Source organism: Crotalus tigris, unplaced genomic scaffold, assembly GCF_016545835.1.
Source record: "Crotalus tigris isolate CLP2741 ecotype Arizona unplaced genomic scaffold, ASM1654583v1 scf7180000017622.5263843, whole genome shotgun sequence".
Lineage (NCBI taxonomy): Eukaryota > Metazoa > Chordata > Lepidosauria > Squamata > Viperidae > Crotalus > Crotalus tigris.
This window is the reverse complement of record NW_024096517.1, coordinates 1,882,712-1,904,201: the sequence shown is the minus strand read 5'-3', so window position 1 is coordinate 1,904,201 and position 21,490 is coordinate 1,882,712. Positions and strand designations below refer to the sequence as shown.

General features: G+C 36.4%; 1 protein-coding gene across 9 annotated transcripts in view; it reads right to left on the bottom strand.

The window, feature by feature from the left end:
* The window catches only part of DIAPH2 (diaphanous related formin 2), a 245,997-nt gene that overhangs the window by 180,652 nt on the left and 43,855 nt on the right, over positions 1–21,490 (bottom strand). For all 9 annotated transcript variants that reach the window (XR_005555093.1, XM_039330175.1, XM_039330184.1 and 6 more), the window contains 10 exons: positions 17,822–17,896; positions 17,668–17,737; positions 16,254–16,390; positions 14,977–15,085; positions 11,696–11,806; positions 4,465–4,583; positions 3,447–3,563; positions 2,856–2,974; positions 1,498–1,562; positions 610–714 (listed from right to left, as the gene is read on the bottom strand). Coding sequence is in view for 8 of the 9 variants with exons in the window: in XM_039330175.1 (XP_039186109.1) it covers positions 610–714; positions 1,498–1,562; positions 2,856–2,974; positions 3,447–3,563; positions 4,465–4,583; positions 11,696–11,806; positions 14,977–15,085; positions 16,254–16,390; positions 17,668–17,737; positions 17,822–17,896 (1,027 nt within the window). In the remaining variant the exon portion in view is untranslated. The remainder of the gene's footprint in view (positions 1–609; positions 715–1,497; positions 1,563–2,855; positions 2,975–3,446; positions 3,564–4,464; positions 4,584–11,695; positions 11,807–14,976; positions 15,086–16,253; positions 16,391–17,667; positions 17,738–17,821; positions 17,897–21,490) is intronic.

The window sequence follows — 21,490 nt, the reverse complement described above, 5'->3', positions numbered from 1 at the left end:
ACAGGACCCCAGAACAGTGCAAGTGTCATAAATTGTCAAGGTAATGATTTCAAACTAAACAGCTGATGTAATGTAAGATGTAAGATATATTGATGGGAATGATTCAGCAGGGTCTGTATCTCTTTAAGAGCTTTGTATTAAAAGGAAGGCTCCGCAGATGTGTGCTCTTTCTTCCGTTTTCTTGCTATAATTGCTGTGTGTTGGATTCTGCTGTATTACCACGTGTATGTATATTGTTCCTGGTGTGTGATATTGTAGATAGTGTAAGATAAACCACCATTTAATACAGACCACCGTTTACTGTGTTTACTCCTGTGGGTTATCTCAGTGCAATAAGACTGTGCATGCTCTGACATAAATACATGACAAGTTTTGATCACATGACCACGGGGATGCTGCAATGGTTGTTAAGTGAGAAAAGTGATCATAAATTACCTTTTTTTTCAGTGCCGTTGTACTTCAAACAAAGGGTTTTAAGTCAAGGACTTTCTGTAACATTTCTTATTCCAGCTATACTTAGCTGGCGTTTAGCAATTAGCACCCTATTTCCAGAAGAAGAAACCAGAAGTCATTTCAACAGGGTAAAGATGCCACTAATTTATCTTATACCTGGGTTCGCAACTGCTGGATTTCAGCTTCAAGTTGTCGGATTTTCTCCTCTCGTATTTGAAGCTCAGCCTGGGCTTCTTGCCGAGCTGTGAATTCTTCATCAAACTGCAATTATCACCAGTATGGAAATAATCATTCATCTTGGTCCAAATTTAATACTGCTACATAAGAACGAAAGATTGAGCTAAAGAAATCTGCCTGGCTTCATGGATTACTTAAAGTAATGCCAGAGCATGGAATGGAATGGAATGGAATGGAAAAAGTATCTTGAGATAGTTTTCTTCATACACCTAGACAGTAACAGTAGGCTATTTCCCATTATAAATTTCTATTAGGTTAAGCAGTGGGAAGCAGTATTTATTCTAATTAATATATGTGGAATTGTGCCAAATGATTAACTGGAGATCAGAAACACCAGTAGGGGATAGTTAAAAATTCTTGAGTCAACTTATAACCTCTGGGTGTCCATAGACTTAGGTTGGAGGTAAACAAGAATGTTTATCTTAAAGATGAATTGGCTAAAGCTAAGACAGAGCAGGAGATAATGTGTTGCCTATAAGAGCAATTTAAGGATTTTAAGCTAAGATAAGACAAGGTGAGACAAGAGACCGACAAAAGCTTTTGTATCATACCAAATACCCCAACTTCTAAGCTAAGTTCTGCCTGGTTGCTGAGGGATCTTTTGATTATTAATTGAAATAATTAGTTTGATTTAAATGATCACTAAATATCTAAGTGTATTTTTATCATGTCTGTGTACAGCTGTTTTCAGATATGAGCATAGTAACACTTAATTCTGAAAGCGAAGACCTTTTAACAAAAATATGTAGAAATATAACAATGAAAGTTTCACAAAGGCTGCAAGATGACAAATTGTTTGGTGCCTACCTTTTTGGAAAAATCAGCAGCTTTTTGCTCACTTTCTTCAACTTTTGCTTTGTTCACACAGCTGTCTGAAAGGATACAAATAATAGGGCCCAACATAACTACAATTTTAAAAATCCAAGATACACAATACCATACAGCGATACCATTGCTTCTGAAAGGAAGCAAATCGTTTTTAAAATCATCTGGGTTAAAAAAAATAATGTTCTTGAATAGCCTCAGATTTGTTCTATAAAGGACAAATATATATGAAACCCTTCTCTTTCCTCACTAAAATTTTTATTTAAAAAAACATATATGCCTATTTTTATATTTTACATTTCTAAAATTACTCAGAACTAAAATTAACATTAATCAAAACAGGGTTGCAGCTGAGAAAAGCTAAATACATAATGATTATTCCTACAATTCTAGTGATAATGCATTCATTTCTATTCTCCCTGCTCCAAAATCAGTGGAATTTCTATATGGATATGTAGATATGTTTATAGACAGAATAAACAAGAGATCACAAAGCACTGAATCCTTGGCACATGCTGTATATAAATTCCACTAAAAATGGAAGAACAAACAAGGATCTTTTTGATCTCAGCAACTTCAATAAGATAGATAGATAGATAGATAGATAGATAGATAGATAGATAGATAGATAGATAGATAGATAGATAGATATGTTTTCTGAGGTTTTCGCGGGTGTTTGTATGTAGGTCTTTGGTTGTTCGGGTTTTCTCCCGTGTAAAATTGGAAGTGTCTTGGCGACATTTCGACGAAGTCCCATTCGTCATCTTCAGGCTGGTGTTTTCAGCTTCGTGCTTTGAGCAGCAATGTGTGGTCTTAGCTGTTTCTTCCTTTTAACTCCCACTGGCAGAAAGGAAAAGGACAAATACAAACTACCACTCGAACCCGAAAGGGGGAATGGATTGAGGGATAGAGGCAATCGAAGAGACAAGGGGTTACATCACCTGCCTCAGAATCCAAAGAAAAGAAGGTAGATGAAGATACACACGCAGCTAGGAAGGACAAAAAGAAACGAACCACCGGAGCACAATTCAACCAATTGGGTCCGGTGACGAGATCGAGGAGCCGAGTGCAGACTCCGGCCTGCCTATAAAATGACTCTCTCACACCCTGACAGTCCAGCCCTGATGATGCCGGCAGATGACGGTGAAAGCTTGGTGTTTTTAAATTAAACTCTTATAGTTTTAATCAATACCTTGGTGTTCATTTTATTTTAGATATATATATATTACCCTACTTCCATTGAAATCAAAATGACTCAATGGCCCGGTTCTTAGGGTAGAAAAACTGACCGCGTGGGAAAAAACAGTAAATCATAATTATGAAAAACATTGAACACCTACCCACAAGATGTGTGAAGTCTACATCCAATCTTCCTCTACATTTGAAGTCAGGATCCATACCACTACAGTGCAACACTATCTGTGAAACACATTCTTCTATTATCTTGTAATATTGAGGGCTAGTGTGAAAAATAAAATGCAATTGTTTTTGTAATAAATATTCAACAGGCACACTTAAAAAAGAAAAAAAAGTCACATAATCCAATGGTTCCCAACCTTTCCTTCACCACGGACTCCCTTTAAATACCTTTTGTGGCCATAGACCATGGCCACAGACCACAAGACTTAACTCAATTTAAGCTAACTCACACCAGAGCAGCCCTCAAACCTTACATTTTCTGTTGATTTAAACAAAAGATCTGTTTTATCTGCCACAAAACAGATAAAACACAATACCACAATACACTGGGATCTTCTCCTCTGCAATGGAATCAACTTGAAAGTGTTAGTAATTAATTTGCTAATGCCTCTTTGATAGTTCCACCTGAAAAGAAAGATGGGAATTCACGTTCCCTTTACTATATTACATCCTCATTTAATTAAGCCACAGGATGCATCATTGAAACATGAAAAGCAAAATAGCTTGCTTACCGTACATAATAATCATTCCTAATGAGTAAAAAATGTTGTAAAATTGATAGGAAGTAGTTTTCTGATGTTGTTTCTCTCAACATATTATACAACAAGTGGTAAACTTCATTCACATCAGTAAAAGAACCGTTAAGGAAATGTCAGAATAGATGAACCATAGATAATCATTATATTTTGCAACTCAACGCCGAAAAAGCCTTGAAAATTCTTCTACTATGTTACCGAATATTGGACACCAACTTTAAACTCTAAACCGGGACATGTACTTTAAGCCTCCATTTACTGCTACAACAAAATTTAAAGTAACCTTTAAATCGGTGGTTCTCAACCTGTGGGTTGGGACCCCATTTGGGGTCGAACGACCATTTCACGGTGGTCGCCAAACAAGGCTGTCCGCCATTTTTCCCCCTTTTCTTTGGCCACGCCCCAGGCACCCGGTGATATATAAGTGGTTGGGGGTCACCACAACATGGGGAACTGTATTATGGGGTCGCAGCATTAGAAAGGTTGAGAACCACTGCTTTAAATGCTATGATTTAAGATTGGAATGTTTAAATGTTTAATGTAACATCTTTGTACTTACTGCTAAAAGTAAGGTGCCTGTTTTCATTTTTCAATATGAGAATTGTCCCAAATTAACAATACCTCTAGCTCTTTAAGTTTTTAAAATGTATTAAAACAATGAAGAAAATAAATCCACACTGTAAAGTTATTGTGCGACTTAAGCAAAACCACAAGGTTTATTTTAGCTCGCCCCAAAACTTTAATATAAATCCAATAATGTCTTTAGTACCAAGAAGAAAGTTCAATATAAATTCATGTGTGACTCATTTAGCAATACTCTTAATTGACTCACACATTATCCTAAATAATTATCACTGTTCTTATTTATTTGCAAAAACAGTACCTTTTCCTGTACCCTAATGAAACTTATTCTGTCTTCTAGTCTTACTCATTATTTACCATTCAGTTCTAAGGAAAATAGTATATATATTATTATTATTTAAAAAAAGGATATTCCATTTCCACTTTGATGTCATTGAGACGATGGGCCAATTCAATTAAGTCTTCCTCTTTGTTTTCATCAAATACTTTCAACTGAATATCAAGTTCTTCATTCTCCTTCTCTTTTAGGTCCTAGTATTTCATAAAGCAATTTGAACAATTTACATCTTCTCAACATATGGTGCCATAAAGCATAAACAAATATTAAATACTCATTCATTTTTCAACTTTGTACCTGCATGCATCTGGCAAAGTCTGATGGAAATTGAAACTGGCTGACTTTCAAAACAATATGGTTAGGAGTCTATCTATCCTATTTTCATTTGTGATTCTGTTTCATCATAGCAAAATGCAGACAGTTCAGGTCCTTCAATGTTTTACATCTAACAAAAAGGGTCTGTAACTTTGACGCACATCTCAAACACAAACTTAACTAGACCAAATAAATAATTGCTCCAATATAATGGTTCAGCACCACCTTAACCAGTATGGCATGGAGTTATAATCAAATTATTTAAAACATTGACTGTCTTCATATATTCAACCACAACAGCTCCACAAAGTATGTTACTTGGTAAAACTGCTGGGAACACCACTATAAAAAATGTGAATGTCTATCCCAAGAAATGTGCAGTTAAATAATCTCTTTTACCCAAGCATTTTATGTATAAAAATCAAATTACAACTATTAACCTAAATTGCAAAGAATATTATTTTCCAAGTGTGTTTAATTTTTACTTAATAGCATTTTAGTTATATTGTCTGCAACATGAAACATGTCTACAATATAGATATTGACAACATGTAATATTCTGAATTCTACAAATGTACCAATTATATCAAAATCATTTTTCAAGTTCATCCGCCTGTGGTGATATAGTATTTTTGGCAGACAGTTTTATTTCTAATGCTGCAATTCTTTTTTTTTAAGACAACGGTTTGTAACCTTTTTATAACATCAACCACTTTGAGTGTATGGTAAAACGAACAGAAAAAGAATATGGTAAAACCTTCCCAGAAAACAAACAAACAAATAAAAGCACTGAATTAAAACAGAGATTAATTATGGCTTTATCTTGAAATTATTTTTCTTGTAAAACATCCAGAGCCACGTTTTTGGAAGTGGACAGCCATGTAAATTCTTTAACGTAACAAATAAATAACATAAATTGAATTACAAAGGAAGCCAATTATATTCATAAAGAATTGCCGAAATTACAAATAGATAACACAACAATGTACCTGTTTCTTTATTAATCCACTAAAAAAATGGCAAAACAACAAATACGTTTAAAATAACTACAAATTAAAATCAAAAGTTTTGGATTTAAAGCGTTTATAAATCACATTGCCTACATTCATTTTGTTTTTCTACTATACCTGAGAATTGTTGAAGATAAAATTATGCTGTCCTGATAGTTAGATAGTCCTCATTTACTTAAATGGTAATTGCATTACATTATCAATCATTAAAAATCACACAATAGGTTTTCCACCAGTGCATGCAATTTCTATTAATTTAATGTATTGTGCCATTATAAAAAATGTATTGTGGTTGTGAATTTTAAAGCTCACACAGGATGCCTTTTAACTCTAATACAAGTAATTATGGATTTATATCAAATTAATGTGGCCTGAATTCAAGTACTGTTTAAATATTAGTGTTTTAGGTTTTATTTGCAGTGCACTCGAGGTGCGCACATCTAAACTTTTATAGCACGCCACACTGGCCCATCCTAGGGATTAATATGTTGCCTTGAAGTTATTTTACTATCATGTTTTTAATCCTGCAGCTTTCCAGTAACGTTCCATAATCACATTCAAAGATGGCAATAGAGTAGAAAGATGAGGTGTGGAGTGTATATTAAAAAAATCTCAGTAATGTAGAGTCTGAGGTCAGCCATGAAGAAAACAACTAATCAAGTAATGATCTTTTGATTTGCCTATCAAGAAGGTCGGTTGGATACATAACTCCTTATATATATATATTTGTAAAGGGTATTAATTTGCAGTCATAGAATATGTCAATGAATGTACAATTAAAACATAAATAATTAAAATCAAACATTAAAACCTAAGGATACAGGTGGAGGGTGGAGCGGAGTGGGGGAAGATGGGATCTCTGCTGTAGTCAACCGATCTCCTTTACTGGGCACCTTCTCTCCCCCAGACCAATTGGCAGAGGCAAGTCTTTAGGTGCCCTTAATAGGGTGATTGTTTCATAGTTTTGAAGGTTTATACACTTAACTGTTTTTTTTTTTAAAAAGGTGCTATAGAAATATTTCAAACAAAAAATAAATCAAGGCAGCAGTACAGACTTGTCCTTTCCTTCAAGGATTGGCAGAAAGACAATAGGATTATTGGCAAGGAAAGGGAGCGTTTTGAATGCATTGTGCCTAGGTCATCACAACAACTTATGCTGTTTACAAACTGTTAAAATACATCATAAATACCGCACTATCATCTAATGATTATAAGAATATGATGATACGCCACATCACAAATGCCCACAAAAAATCTTAGGGAGCTATTTAATGCCATAAATTTAGTTTCTACCATGGTCAGGATAAGAATTTTTCTACCTAAAATTAGAAATGTACTTAATTCTGAAATAGTCCCATTGACAAGTAAAGCTATATTAAGATTGTATGGGCAACAAACTCAATAGGGAATACACACACGCACACACACACACACGTGTGTGTGTGTGTGTGTGTGTGTGTGTGTGTAGGTCTTTGGTTATTCGGGTTTTCTCCCATGTCAAATTTATATATATATAAAATAAAAAATCATCCGATCATTAGATTAGTAACATCTCCCCATTTTAGCTTTTATAGATATTTAGATTTTATTAATCTCAGCCGCTCTTTCAATTGAACACAGAAAGGTAATTCTGTTTTAATGTGCACTACATTCTTCTTTTTAAATGGCATAATTATTCTCATAAATTATATTCATTAAAAGACATTGTGGTGATTTGAGGTCCTAAACAAGAGAACCTGCAGTTGTAGAATAAAAGATTTAATTAAACCTGTACATCTGTCAGTCATGACGGTTTGTTAAAAAAATTGGCTTCACAGTAGCTGTTCTCAAAAACTGCTATGTAATTGATCAAATTTCCCCATGTCCAGCTTTATTAAATGTTTAAATGATAAAGGAAGGTAATAGTTTACCGGATGACTGATTACATCCGTTAAACTATTACCTTCCTTTATCATTCTGTGTACTTTATTTTTTCTTCTTAAAATTGGAACCTTAAATCACCAGGCAAATTAAAATCTAAATTATGGCAAAGGTTATGAAACCATCTTGATTTGCAGTCTGTTGTCTGAACTGCATCTTGCGGAGATAAAGAAATTAAAAATATAACCATTTTGCTCTGAAAAGTGGAGAAAACAATAGAAATACTTTCAAAAAGAAAAAAAATACACCTTACACAATATACTGTGTTTTGCTGTGCTATGAAAAGCAATGGTTCATATTATGTTTCAACATGATAATCATCAAGAAAAGTGAGGTGAGGTCATGGCTTGCCATATTTCCAATATATATTACATTGCACCGCTATATAGCTTTGCAATCATAGAATCCATTTATTTCACAACCGCTTTCTTTGGAGGGAGCAAATGGAAGGGTTTGGAAGTCAGAATTTCTAAGAATCATGGCTTAGCGTAAATAAAGTAGTACACTATGACTTCCTGTTGCTACTTGGAACAACATGAAAAACCTCATGGTGCCTCTATTTCTTCTCAAACATGGCATCCTCAACTTGTCTCTTAGTAGTCAAGATAAGCTGATTGATTCCTACTCTCACATATTTGAAAAGACAAAAAGCAGACATCTCTACTCAAACATCACGATAAACATACAGGCTTATAAAGACACATATACATGCAACCATGCTACATTATGCTATGACTCCACTTAGCAAGACTGCCAATCCTTCTATTAGTCTAATATGGTGTTTCTCATTTGTATGCTGGCTGGGAAATTCTGGAGTTCAACTCTGGTTCAGGCATCTTAAAGTTGGTAAGATTGAGAAATACTGGTTGAATAAATTCCTACATCTATCTGTCTATCTTGTCTTGTCTTGTCTTGTCTTGTCTTGTCTTGTCTGTCTGTCTGTCTGTCTGTCTGTCCATCTATCTACCTACCTACCTACCTACCTCTATCTATCTATCTATCTATCTATCTATCTATCTATCTATCTATCTATCTATCTATCTATCTATCTGAGGCACGATGGCTCAGTGGTTAGCACACTAGGCTTGTCAACTGGAAAGCCAGGAGCCTAGTTTGAGTCCTGAGCACCACATGACAGGTTGAGCTCCTGTCCTCATCCCAGTTCCTGCCAACTTAGCAGTTCTAAAGCATGCAGATGTGAGTAGATTAATAAGTACCACTTCGATTGGAAGGTAACAGCGCTCTGTGATGTCATGCTGGCCACATGACTGCAGAAATGTCTTCAGACAGCGCTGGCTCAATCATCTTGAAACGGAGATGGCTAGCGGAGTAAAATCTACAGAGGGATTCTATCTATCATCTATCTATCTATCTATCTATCTATCTATCTATCTATCTATCTATCTATCTATCTATCTATCATCCACCATCTATACATCCATGTATCTATGTATCTATTTTGCATTTGTGATTTGTTAACATTCTAAAACAGAAGGAAAAGTTAGTTTAAAAGATGAAACATTTGCATCATGATAGGAGTATTTATTTTTGACAGTTCAGTCAATGATTCTTTCCCATTATTTAACTAAGAAAGAAAAGGGGGAAGCAGAGATCTGAAGAAATATAGAATACCCTCAAATAGCTCATGACGTCCTAAGTGGATGTCTTCTTCACATGACAAGAATTTCTCCTGAGACCCAGTTTCGTACTTGAACTTCAGGATGAAGCTGATCTCTCTTAATTAACCAGAACTTGCAAGCTTTGCAGGAAAGTTGTACTCAGCATTAATGGGCAACTAGCCAAGGCATCCCATCTCTTCCCAACAAGAGCTGAGGTGACCTAAAAGATGTTCTACAGCAACTTCATTTGCAGCCAGTCTAATCCAAGCCCAACCTAAAATCTAGGACAGGGGTAGGCAACTTTGGCTCTTTAATGACTCGTGGACTTCAACTCCCAGAATTCCTGAGCCAGCCATGGCTCTCAAGAAAGGGCATGTGATTAAATTGAAATAATGGATTTCTTGCTTTGGAAATGAACTAATTCACCAGAGATCTGAGAACTTGTTATTTTAGAGCTGCAAGAAAAGGAGGTGACGCATTTTCAGATCTCCCCGGCTAACCATATTACTTTTACTGCATTTGCATGATCAAATGCCAAATGTTCAGGGCTGTGAAAAATTATAGCTGCATGCCATAGAATGCAAAAGGGGTTTGCCGAGGCAAACACATTGCTGCAGTTTTCCATGTCAACTATCTGTACCCATTTAATACCATTAAGATTCCAGTCGCAACTGGCATGTTAGGTAAAAAAAAAAAAATGCACAGCCTGTAATTAGGTATAGATGTTACCCAGCTGTGTAAAAATCTAGGAATACCCCTTGACTCTGACATGGGTCATCTGGATTTAAATCATCTAACTAGCGTGTCACATTTCAGGATGCCTGTATGATTTGTCTTTCTTATTCATAGGTATTCAGGCCTTAAATTCTTCTGCACAATGACTTAATCCAAATTGGTAATCGTCTTTTCTATTTAACAGAAGAGGCTAACCATGTGGGTTTTTCAGATACCCCATAAAGTGGTTTTCTGTCTTCTAGAATGAAGATGAAATCATGATGAAACAGAAGACCAACATCTTGCTGCCCGTCCTTTCTCCAATGGGCCTGACCCAAGCCAGCTTTTTAAATTGGTGCTTTATGCATAAGGAATTGGAATATTTGATCCCATTTTTAGGCAAGCAAAATGCCCCACCGTAAATTGTTCCTGAACAATGCAGAGTAGAGACAAATTCACTCCCTGTCATAGAGAAAGTGGACTAGTTTTGAAGAATATTGGGAATTTTGCCAGAAGATTTTATCTTGGCCATTTGTTTATAGAAGCGGTAATTTAATTACAGCATTTTAATTTTCAAACAGAGAGGATATTACTCGGTTCCTAGAACTGCTAGAAACATGAATGAGTGAAGAGGTTCTGCTACTATTAAGAAAACACATATTTAAGATGGTAATATTTGTTTCTACCTTTACAGTATTGAAAAAAAAATGAACTGTAGTAAAAAAAAAACCCTCATAGCGTATGCTACATAAATAATCTACGTCTTTACTGTTAACTTTGGCATTAAATCCTTTTCATCTATGTTACAAGCAAACTACTCATTTCCATTTATTTCTTCTCTACAGATTGTTTGGATATCAAAATCAGCTGATGCTGATTACAGTTTAATTTTGAAAGGATTAGATGAAGACCAACTTTTCTATACTTCCTTTTCTAACTGGGCGTCAGTCACATTCATAAAAGATCTACATCCAGGCCACGTTGACTTAGCTATCACCAATTCACTTTCACAGTTAGATTGTCCAGATTGTTGTAGAGAGTTTTAGCATACAATAAACCTATATACCCATTTGAACTGCCTAGACTCCTGATTCCCTGCGCTGGACATGTTTCATTTACTTTATTTCTTTAAAAGGACTCAACAGTAGTTCTTTCTCAACTTAAAAATAGAAGATAGCTATTTTTTTTCTTTAAAATTTAAGGGGAACTTTTTTATACGAAGAGCTTCTGTGGTAAGCTGTATGTTATACACACCATATGCTTTTCTTACCCAAAGAAATATAAAAACATATCTAAAATGAATAGTATGTCCAAGAACAGTTATAGTTTACCATAAATGTAAAATCCTCCCATTCTTTACACTTCCTTAGAAGTCATTTTGGAATTAAAGCTTAAACACAGCCAGCCCCCAGTCTAAATTTGATTTAAGCTTTGATTCTCCCTATCATAAGTTCATGGCACTATTAACTATCCAATACATACTTTAAAATTCCCTACATCAATAAAAGTAAGTGTAAGCAATCATTTGTCATAAAAAGAAAATTATTTTTCACTGTTGAACATTTTTAATGCTACAGCATTCTGCTTCCCTTTCACAATGATTAAAATGATAAAGGACCATTAAAGTCAAGCTTAGCTGTATCTTGCAAGTCTTTTGTAAGATTTATCATCACAAAGCAAGCAATCATAGAACCCGGTACATTAGCACTTCTGTTGCAAGTAACTTACTGGTAATATTTTCTTTAGCCCGCAGCGCAGGAATTCATTTCTCAAATGTACCCTAAAATCAAGCTCTTCTGGAGAAGTGACAAGGGCGTTTATGAACTGCATGCATGCAACCTGTAAATATAAGTTATAGTTAATGTAGCTTATTAGAGTCAGCACACCCAGTGCACGTGTGCAATAAAACTGGAGAAAACAATAAAAGAAATGTACATTTTTAACTAACTAGAAAGAGTGCAGAGAAAAACAACAAAAATGATTAGAGAACTGGAGGCTAAATCATATGGAGAATGGTTGCAGGAACTGGGCATGTCTAGTCTAATGAAGAGAATGACTAGAGGGGACATGATAGTAACGTTTCAATATCTAACAGGCTGCCACAAAGAAGAGAGAGTCAACCTATTTTCCTTGTCCTGAAGGCAGAGCAAGAAGCAATGGCTGGAAGCTAGTCAAGGATAGAAGCAACCTAGAAAAGGGGTCTTCAAACTTGGCCCTTTTATGACTTGTGGACTTCAACTCCCAGAATTCCTCAGCCAGCCATGCTGGCTCAGGAATTCTGGGAGTTGAAGTCCACGAGTCATAAAAGAGCCAAGGTTGCCTACCCCTGAGCTAGGCCATGCTCTGTTTTGCTCAGGTGTAACTGATAGATTGGATGCCAAATTGTGATTTTAATATAGATTTTATCTTTTATTTATTATTTTATTTTAGAATTTTTTTATTCCTTGAGTGTTTTTCACTTGTTCTGGTCTCTGGTCTTTGACTGTTACAAATTTACTTGATTTGACTTGGTCCTGTGACATTATGCTCAATAACTGCACCATTTGCTGATCCTAATTGCAGTCAGTAAATGAGGACTCCTTATAGCAGAATGCTGTTGTTTGAGCGACAGACCTCATATTGTCAATACCTTTACAATAATTAAAAGCAGAGTGAACGCTAGGAAAAAAATTAACTGCAAGCCATGCTTAGAACAGATTATTAATCCTTAACCTTTTTACAGACAGCTCAAGATGTGCTTTTGAAAATGGATACATATCCTCAAATTATTCTATCAACACTGCTGCACTGAAACCTATAACTCAATCCTCCATAAAGTGAATATAATTTTAATATATAATATATAAAACACTGCAAGCTGGTAAATTCTTTCAATGCACATATCCCTGTAATGCTGTATTCTAGTGGCCTGAATTATCCTTGTTATGTTACAGCGATGACATAACTGAACAAGTCAAAGTACATGTCCAATCAGAAATTAATAGAGAGAAAAGGTGCCATCTGCTGTGATTGTTTTTGCCAGGAGAAATTCTGGCTTAATTGCTTGTATTAATACTGGTAGAGAGACCATTTCAGTCAGAGACGAGTTAATGAGTCCTGCAGTTGTACCTTCAGTCACGGAGTATGGATGTGAGAGTTGTAAAAATCACAAAGTCCTTAAAGGAGATTGACTTTGGAATCACTGTACAAGAACGTATCACATAGGCAGAGTGCATAATGCACTTACTTCTGTTTTAATGTTCTTGTGTTGTATGTAACAGCTAAGCAGATTGGATCTTTCTATTTATCTAGCTCAGTGTTTCTCAACCTTGACAATTTTAAGGCATGTGGACTTCAACTCCCAGAATTCCATAGCCAGCATTGCTGGCTGTGGAATTCTGGGAGTTGAAGTCCACATGCCTTAAAATTGTCAAGGTTGAGAAACACTGATCTAGCTCAACAGATTCTCCCTTAAGGCCACACTAAAGGCAGTATGTGCAGAAAGAACCCCACCCTAAATTATCAGTGGTTCCATTTCAAAACCAAGGCGCTAAAACAGAACGTGGTTATATTTGACGTTGACAAGAGGATTTTATTATTCAAATAAAAGTCATTAGCATCAATTCTGCTAAGCCTTCCACCCTTGAGAGCAGCCGAAAATAATAACCACAGTGGTACATTTGTCCACTGGGAAGCAATTCAAGTTTAGCGCTGGGAAAATCAAAAACAGGTGTATCAACATTCAGTTGAGCAAAATAGCAAATTATTGACTGATGGAAAAGGGTTGAAATTCTAAAAAAAACACACCCTTACTTAATCTAGATGGCCAGCCTCAGCTGTTATTTAGTGCAGTATTTTATTGCCTTTAGAGTTTTGCTTTAAGATGTTAAAGCAAATGTGTTACTCTTACCTATTCTTGTTATTTTTATTTACTGTTAATTTTATTTATTGTCCCAGACCGTTTGTGTATTTATTCGAAGAGGAGGAGATCTTTTCACAGGGCAAGCATGAATAAAAATTACATTGTCCACCCCAGAGGTTGCCTTCAGAAGAGAAAAGGGATATCACTGCATCGTAATCTGACCTTTGGAGAACCTAATCTTTCCGGTCAGTTCCTTGTAGCACTGCAGGTTTTCCTACTGTAATGTCAAGATTACAGAAATAATTCTTGTCTTATGGAGTTAACCTTACAAGACAGAAGTCACAAACTCAATCATTATCTCATTCCAGGTTTTGATTTTATCTTTGTCTCAGAGACAGTCTGGGAGAAGACTTGCTCTTTGAACACTAACTAGCCATCCAAAGAGTTCTATCTCAGTCTTATACTCCCAGAGATCTTCGGATGGAGAAATGTCTTAGCTAAAAATTCAGAAATTTGACCATTTATACATCCTACTGTAACGTTCCATTCATAATTGCAAGGAGGTCATGGGCAACCATGGCCTTTAGTGCACCCAAAATGGTTATGAGGCTTCCTTATGAGTAATCATTGGTGCTCTCTGAACTTGGTTGTTTCCTTGGAGATCTTTCATTACCCAACTAGGTAATATCATCATTTGCAAAGACCCCTCATTTCAAACCTGAACTACAAATGTTCCTTTATCGGTCTTCCTTCTACACAAAACTCTGAATCCAGAAACGAATTTTTTAAAGTATGTAAAGATTGTCTCCATGAACCAAAAATTTATATTCTAAAATATGCTGTCCTGCATAGAGAAAAGAGAAGCATTTATTTTATAATCCTATGCATTCGTAAACAGGTTAAAATAAAGTCAGTAAATAGTGAATTTCTGCAATGGATAGCAATGGGTGTTTCAAATGTGTTTATGCAGAGTATAAAAGAAGATTATCAAGCTTTTGTTCCAGAGATTTTAGACGAATATTTATTTGGGATTTGAAACCTCTACCCAACACAAGGTCACCGGAACCAAAATTATCCACAGCCATTTTAAACATTTTTGATACAGGTAGTAATTAAAATGCATTGTTGCCTAATCTAATTTTCTAAATTGTAATCCAAGAAATCCTACCTGTAATTGCAGAGCTTCGTGATTTTCAAGCCCCTCCACTATGTTAGCAAATCGTTCTCCGTTATTTCTCTCAGCTGCAATTGTTATAGCTCCTAAAATTTTGTCGAGCCTGTAATAGAGATTTATTTCAATGGGTTGTAAAGATATGCAGGTACTTTTTAAACAGACTATTCAAAAATCACACCTCAGATTCTTAAAGGCATTTTCCCCTCTTTTGCAGCAAATTGATTTAAAAACCAGCACCTAAAAAGCAATCTGCTACTAATCAAGGGAATAAATCTTTGAGTTTGCTGTTGCTGCTGTTGTTGCTGCGATTCTTAAATGAAGTCAGATTATTTAAGCGTTGGCTCCTTAGGTAACTAACTTGAAAAAGTTCATAGAACAAAAATGATTCCATCCTATATTCCTCCTTGCAGCTATGCTTGCACTCAAAAATGACCTCAAATCAAATAAAACAGCCCCAGCAAGGCCTTGTTACAAGAGACAACAGTAATTGGGCGTGGACTTCCTATCACTAAGTGATGCGGTTGCAAAGTGGGATGTCATGTGATAGCACTGCTTAAGGATGGCAGTTTTGGCCACCATTGGTTACCATCATTAAGTGAGGACTACATGAATCATTAAGCGAGGATATCGTTTGATTGTGACTTCTGATCTCCTGCCGGCTTCCCCATTAAATTTGCTTGCGGAAAGCCAGCAATGAAAAGTGGCCAGTCTTGATCATGTAATCAGGGGATGCTGCAATGGCCAGAATTTTAAAGGACTGGTCTCAAGGACCACTCATTCAGCACAGTCGTAAGTTTGAACGGCTGCTGAACAAATAGTTGTTAAAAAAGGTCCACCTGTTCATCCAAATGCTGCTCTCTAGCAACTCTGACATGCTCTCTTTGATCTAGGACATGGGTAGGTAACCTTGGCTCTTTTATGACTCGTGGACTTCAACTCCCAGAATTCCTGAGCCAGCATGGCTCAGCTTGGAAACCTCTCTGTTTCCCCTCAGCATGGCTGGCTCAGGAATTCTGGGAGTTGAAGTCCACGAGTCATAAAAGAGCCAAGGTTGCCTACCCCTGATCTAGGAGATAGCAGATGTGTTTATCCTCCAGATGAGTAGCCATAAAAGAACTCTTAAATCTTTTTGGGAGTCAAGGGCCAAAAGAAAACATATGGAAGTCAACATATTAAAGGAAAATTAAATGGATAATTACAGAGGTTGCCCTAAAAATAGGTTTATAAATTTCTTTAATTAAATAAATAAATTAAATAGTTCTGTTACTTACATGTTTTCTTCTCCCACAATACAAATGGCAGAGAGTATTTTCACTGTTTCAGTCATCATGTTTGGTTGCTTTGGGTCAATTGTTCTGGCCAGTAAGAGAAGGCTTCGGTCATCTCCCAGTATTCTTTGTAGTCCATACTTGGAGGGGGAGAAGGAATGGTTTAAAAGATATGAGATCGCAGCGCACGCAATCTTAGAAAGTCTTAGAATCCCTAAACAAATTACATTATCCCCTTTTTAAAGAACATTTTTTCTCAAAACTGATCATGTGAAGGACAATGAAACATACTTAAAAATAAAAGTACTGATTTCTAGCAAAAGCAATCCCCATGTATAGGACATGTTTAATACACTGGAAAAAAAAGGTGATATCTCTACTGGAATATAGCAAATGCTTCTTACACTGTATATTTTGTCCATGCTTAACAGGGAAATAACTGTATTTCATGATGGAAACATAGCCTGAATGCTATATAGATTGTTATTTCCCTGTCTAATTTGCCATGTCCTCTTAATGCTCTTTCTTTCTATGAAAAAAAAAATCCCTAGAAAATTAAATTTTCTTGCCAGGAATAGACCAACAACATGCAAGTAAAACCAGAAGGCCATTTTGGTTTCTCTCTATTTTTCTGAATGTCCCTTTAAAAATACACTGAGAATACTTCAACTAGTTCAAGATATTGCCGCATTTCCCACATCCTCACATACTACTCTACACCTTCTTCCTAAAATTAAAGCCTCCGATAGCACTAAATCTGGCCCCAGAAGTTCACAGGAAGAGTGGAGAGATTTATCCAAAGTTGGGTTACTCATGCAAGTTTTACTTTTTTACACTATTATCTTGGGATCCGTATCCTTGAAGCTTTGTAATGAGCAGAAGGACCTTGGGGGTCAGGAAGAACAGCTGCTTCCTGCACAATAATCAGATAAAAGAAACCTGAGTCTGGGGCAGAGCTGTAACCTGAAAAAAAAAAATTCTGAAGAGACCTTCCCTAGTTTTCACAAAGATGAAGGAGGGGGGAAGGCATTGCAAGATTCCGTTACTGTATCTTTATAATAAAACTAATATTAGCCTGCATGACTTTGGCTTCCTAGTCTGTAGGAGCTGACCTTTAAAAAAAAAAGTGAGGTGTTTTGTTTTTTTTTCCTCCTCCATTTCTCAGAAATAAAGGAATATTTTATACTTCGGTAAACCTGATGCTGTTTTCAAGCCTTGAAATAACGTATGAACTGGTTTTGCCTTATTCCAAATTCTTTGCAGCGCTATTAAACTACAGGCAAACTGTCGTCATTAGTAGATCAAATTTCCATTTCATTAAAGTCATCTCTTTCTTTAAAGACAGTCATTCATTACCAGTTAAAGTGAACCTATCTGAAGGAAGAAGAAAAAAATCAGCCGGGGATGAAATTCCTACCTTATTATTCATAAACGCTTTGAGGCACTGTATAAGCTTATGCTGATTTTTCTTGTCAATACTTTCTTGCCTGAAAATTAATAATAATAATTAACTGATGGTCCTACATTAATCAACTTTTTTTGCTCCCCCGTCTTATACGCTCTATACTTACTGTCTCTTATCAAGAAGTTTTTCAAGGACATCCAGGAGAAGCCCAAGACCTTCATGTCCAAAATTGTTAACCCAACTGTAAAAAAAGTAAATTGCAAATTAATTCATGCTTGCTCCCATGTGCAATTTGAATATACATAAACACTCTGATGACTGACTATTCGTTACAGATAGGACTTCCAGCATGGTTTAGCAGATGTTGAGCCTCCATACTTCACAATCACAGTTAACAGAAATATGTACTCAAAATATAAGAGGCCTCGTTCACTTATCAAGCATTTGCATTACAAATGGAAAACCCAAACTTTAATCAGAGCAGAATAACAGAAGGACAGAATTGGAAAGGATCTTGGAGGTCTTCAAGTCCAACTCCCTTGTAGAGGATTTCTTCAAGCGTGAAAGCCTATACCAGGGTAAGCAACCTTGGCTCTTTTATGACTCATGGACTTCAACTCCCAGAATTCCTGAGCCAGCCAAGCTCAGGAATTCTGGGAGTTGAAGTCCACGAGTCATAAAAGAGCCAAGATTGCCTACCCCTGGCCTATACCATTTCAGACAAATGGCTGTCCAATCGCTTCTCAAAAACCTCCAGTGTTGGAGCATCCACATCTTCTGGAGACCAGCCATTTCACTGATTAATTGCTCTCATTGCCACGAAATTTCTCCTTCTTTCTAGGTTGATTTTCTCTTTTATTAATTTCCATCCGTTGCTTCTTGTTCCGCCTTCAGGTGCCTTGGAGAATAGTTGACCTCATCTTCTTTGTGGTAGCCCCTTAGATATTGGAACACTGCTATCATGTCCCCCCTTGTCCTTCCTGCCAGTTTGACTGTAGCTGACTGCCCTCTGAAGGCTAGGTTAGAACTAGTCTACCTATCTTCAACAGATGAAGGAGAGGCCAGTCTAGCCAGCGTCAGGAGGCTGAGGGCAGGACCAGTCAAATGAACCTCCAGTCAGTGTATGGAGTCATGGTTCACATGGTTTCTAAAGTATGCCTCTGCAGGCAACTCCACCTTTGAAAGAAATTTAAAACGTCAGCCTTACAATAATTAACTTTATTCTAATTTGGCGTTTTTTCTCTATTCCCAGAAAGTATTATTTTGACATTTATAAACTTCATCCTCAAGTTCTTCCAATTTTCCACACAGATGAACTGCCACACAGATACAAATAATTAAAATAAGCAAAGACATTTACAACAGCACCACAATTACAATGCTGTGTTTGATTCTTTCAAATAACTTGTAAGTCAGCATCTAAAGTTTAGTTCTTGAATGGAAGATAAATGAGTAGAGCATGAAATGTGTCAAAATCCGTAACATCCTGTTAATGGTTTAATCTTTCTGAAACCTTAGATATCCACTAAACCCTAAATAAGGTTTGTGCTTCAAAAATGTATGACAGCCATCCCCTCCCCACCTTTCTTGAAAAAGCTCAAAGAGTTTGGACATTGACAGGAGGAACATCAAGAAGCAGCAATTAAATCAAGAACACCCGAACATTTGAGCCCTTGGGTTTCTCTATGTACGTTCACATTTGCAGTTGTTTATTAGTTTACTTTTGGCATGCATGCAAAACTCGTCACTAGATGTCTCTGCAGATCCATCAAGGTTAAAACTGATTACCAGTTGAGAAGCACTTCAGAACATGCATTCTGAAGAGACCAAAGAGGAGTCAGAATCAAAACGTCTACAACAGTGGTTCTCAACCTTTCTAATGCCGCGACCCCAGATACAGTTCCCCATGTTATGGTGACCCCAACCACTTATACATCACTGGGTGCCAGGGGCGTGGTCAAAGAAAAGGGGGAAAAAATGGCAGACAGCCTTGTTTGGCGACCCCCGTGAAATGGTCGTTCGACCCCAAGTGGGGTCCCGACCCACAGGTTGAGAACCACTGGTCTACAAAATAACACAATGAGCCTAGGACAATGAAGGGACTCCGAGAAATTCATATAATTAGTAATGATCCACACAAACCGTCCTCAGTTTTCTATGACAGTTGAAGGATTCTGCCTTGTGTAGCTCTGGAAGTTAAATCTGCAGTGATGATGTAATTCTGGAGCATTTCTCCTACAGAATATCAAGCCTTGTGGTTTTGCCAGATTTTACACCCATGATGAAAGACTGGTGGCCCCATTTTCTGAAGTTGGAAGCCCTTCAAAATATAGTGTTAAGTTCTAAAAATGGATCAAAGTAATTTAATTTAGAAAAATAAAGGAAATCCTCAATTCTAGGGAGGGAAGGGGAGGGGAAGGGAGAAGGAAAGAAGGAAGGAAGGAAGGAAGGAAGGAAGGAAGGAAGGAAGGAAGGAAGGAAGGAAGGAAGGAAGGAAGGAAGGAAGGAAGGAAGGAAGGAAGGAAAATATTTAAAAGAGAAGATTATGAACACACATCACTCAGGGTAGTGATGGAACGAGAAGTGAGATTTATACAGAGTAAATGAAAATATTAAAACATTTACAGACATATTTTTCTGACAGAATCCAACAATACCAAATTCAGCTGTACGTTAAAAGGAAATTTCAAAGTCAGCTGAACAAAGACAGAACTACAGAAGCAATTGAGAGCAGCAAAGAAATAGATAAGCTGAAGCATCGCCCTTTAACAAAAAAGGACAATGAAGAGTAAAAGAAAAATGACAACTAAAAGGGAAAATATGCGGAAAGTTGAATATAGCCTTGCAAAACAGAGATAACACTCATTGGTGAGAAAAATGCTACAGCAATTAACAGGCAAAGGGCAACTATGAAACAGTTGATGGAGTTGGTGTCTTGCACTCAACAATTCAAACAACTTTGAGAATCTCTCAAAACAAAATAAGTCTCCAAGGACTCAAATCACCTTTCTCTGCTTTTATTTTGGAAGCTGCATCTCAAAGTCAAGCTTACTCAAAATTATGCGGTGGTTGATCGAGTAACAGATCTCAACTCCCTCCACTTTGCCCCCCCCACCTCCCCATGTGTCATTTTAATGTTAGATTTTAATTTATTAATGTTTTAATGTACATGTATAAATATATTTTTATGACTGTAAGCAACCCAGAATTAACCTGTGGTAAGATAGGTGGCCAATACATTTTATAAATTAAAAAAAATATATTACATGTTGATTTCCTTCACTACAGTCAGCAAAAGAAAAGGATTCTTAGAAGCAGACTTTATACTGTTCAAGTAGGATGAATATTGTATATGGTAAGGTCCAGTGAGGAAAAATAATGTATTTTTCAAACAAACAATAAATGGCAATGAATGTCAGGTGATATAACCCCAGAGCAAGGATTCCTGTTTGTAAATGAAGCGGGTCAAAAGTGAAAATTATTAGTTTCTTTCTGCTGGGGCATGTACAATACTACCAAGCATGGCAACGAGTGATTACAGAGGTAACCTTGGTGAGTTATTTCAGATACATTAAGATTTATTGCATAATTTACTTAATGTCTCTGGATAGAGCCTACTTTTAAAAGCTCTGGGAAATGAACTTATTTTTCATCCATCTATGTATATTTTCACATGGTTTATTATTTTAAGCAGTTCTTCGGTTGCCAGGGGTTAAGGTACCACAGTAAAATTTGAATTTTGGTTTTACTATAATATTCTCCTTAAAGTTTTGGACAAAATGGGAAGCACCATCCTTTTATTCCTGTTTAATATCAAGAAATCAGTGTTATTTCT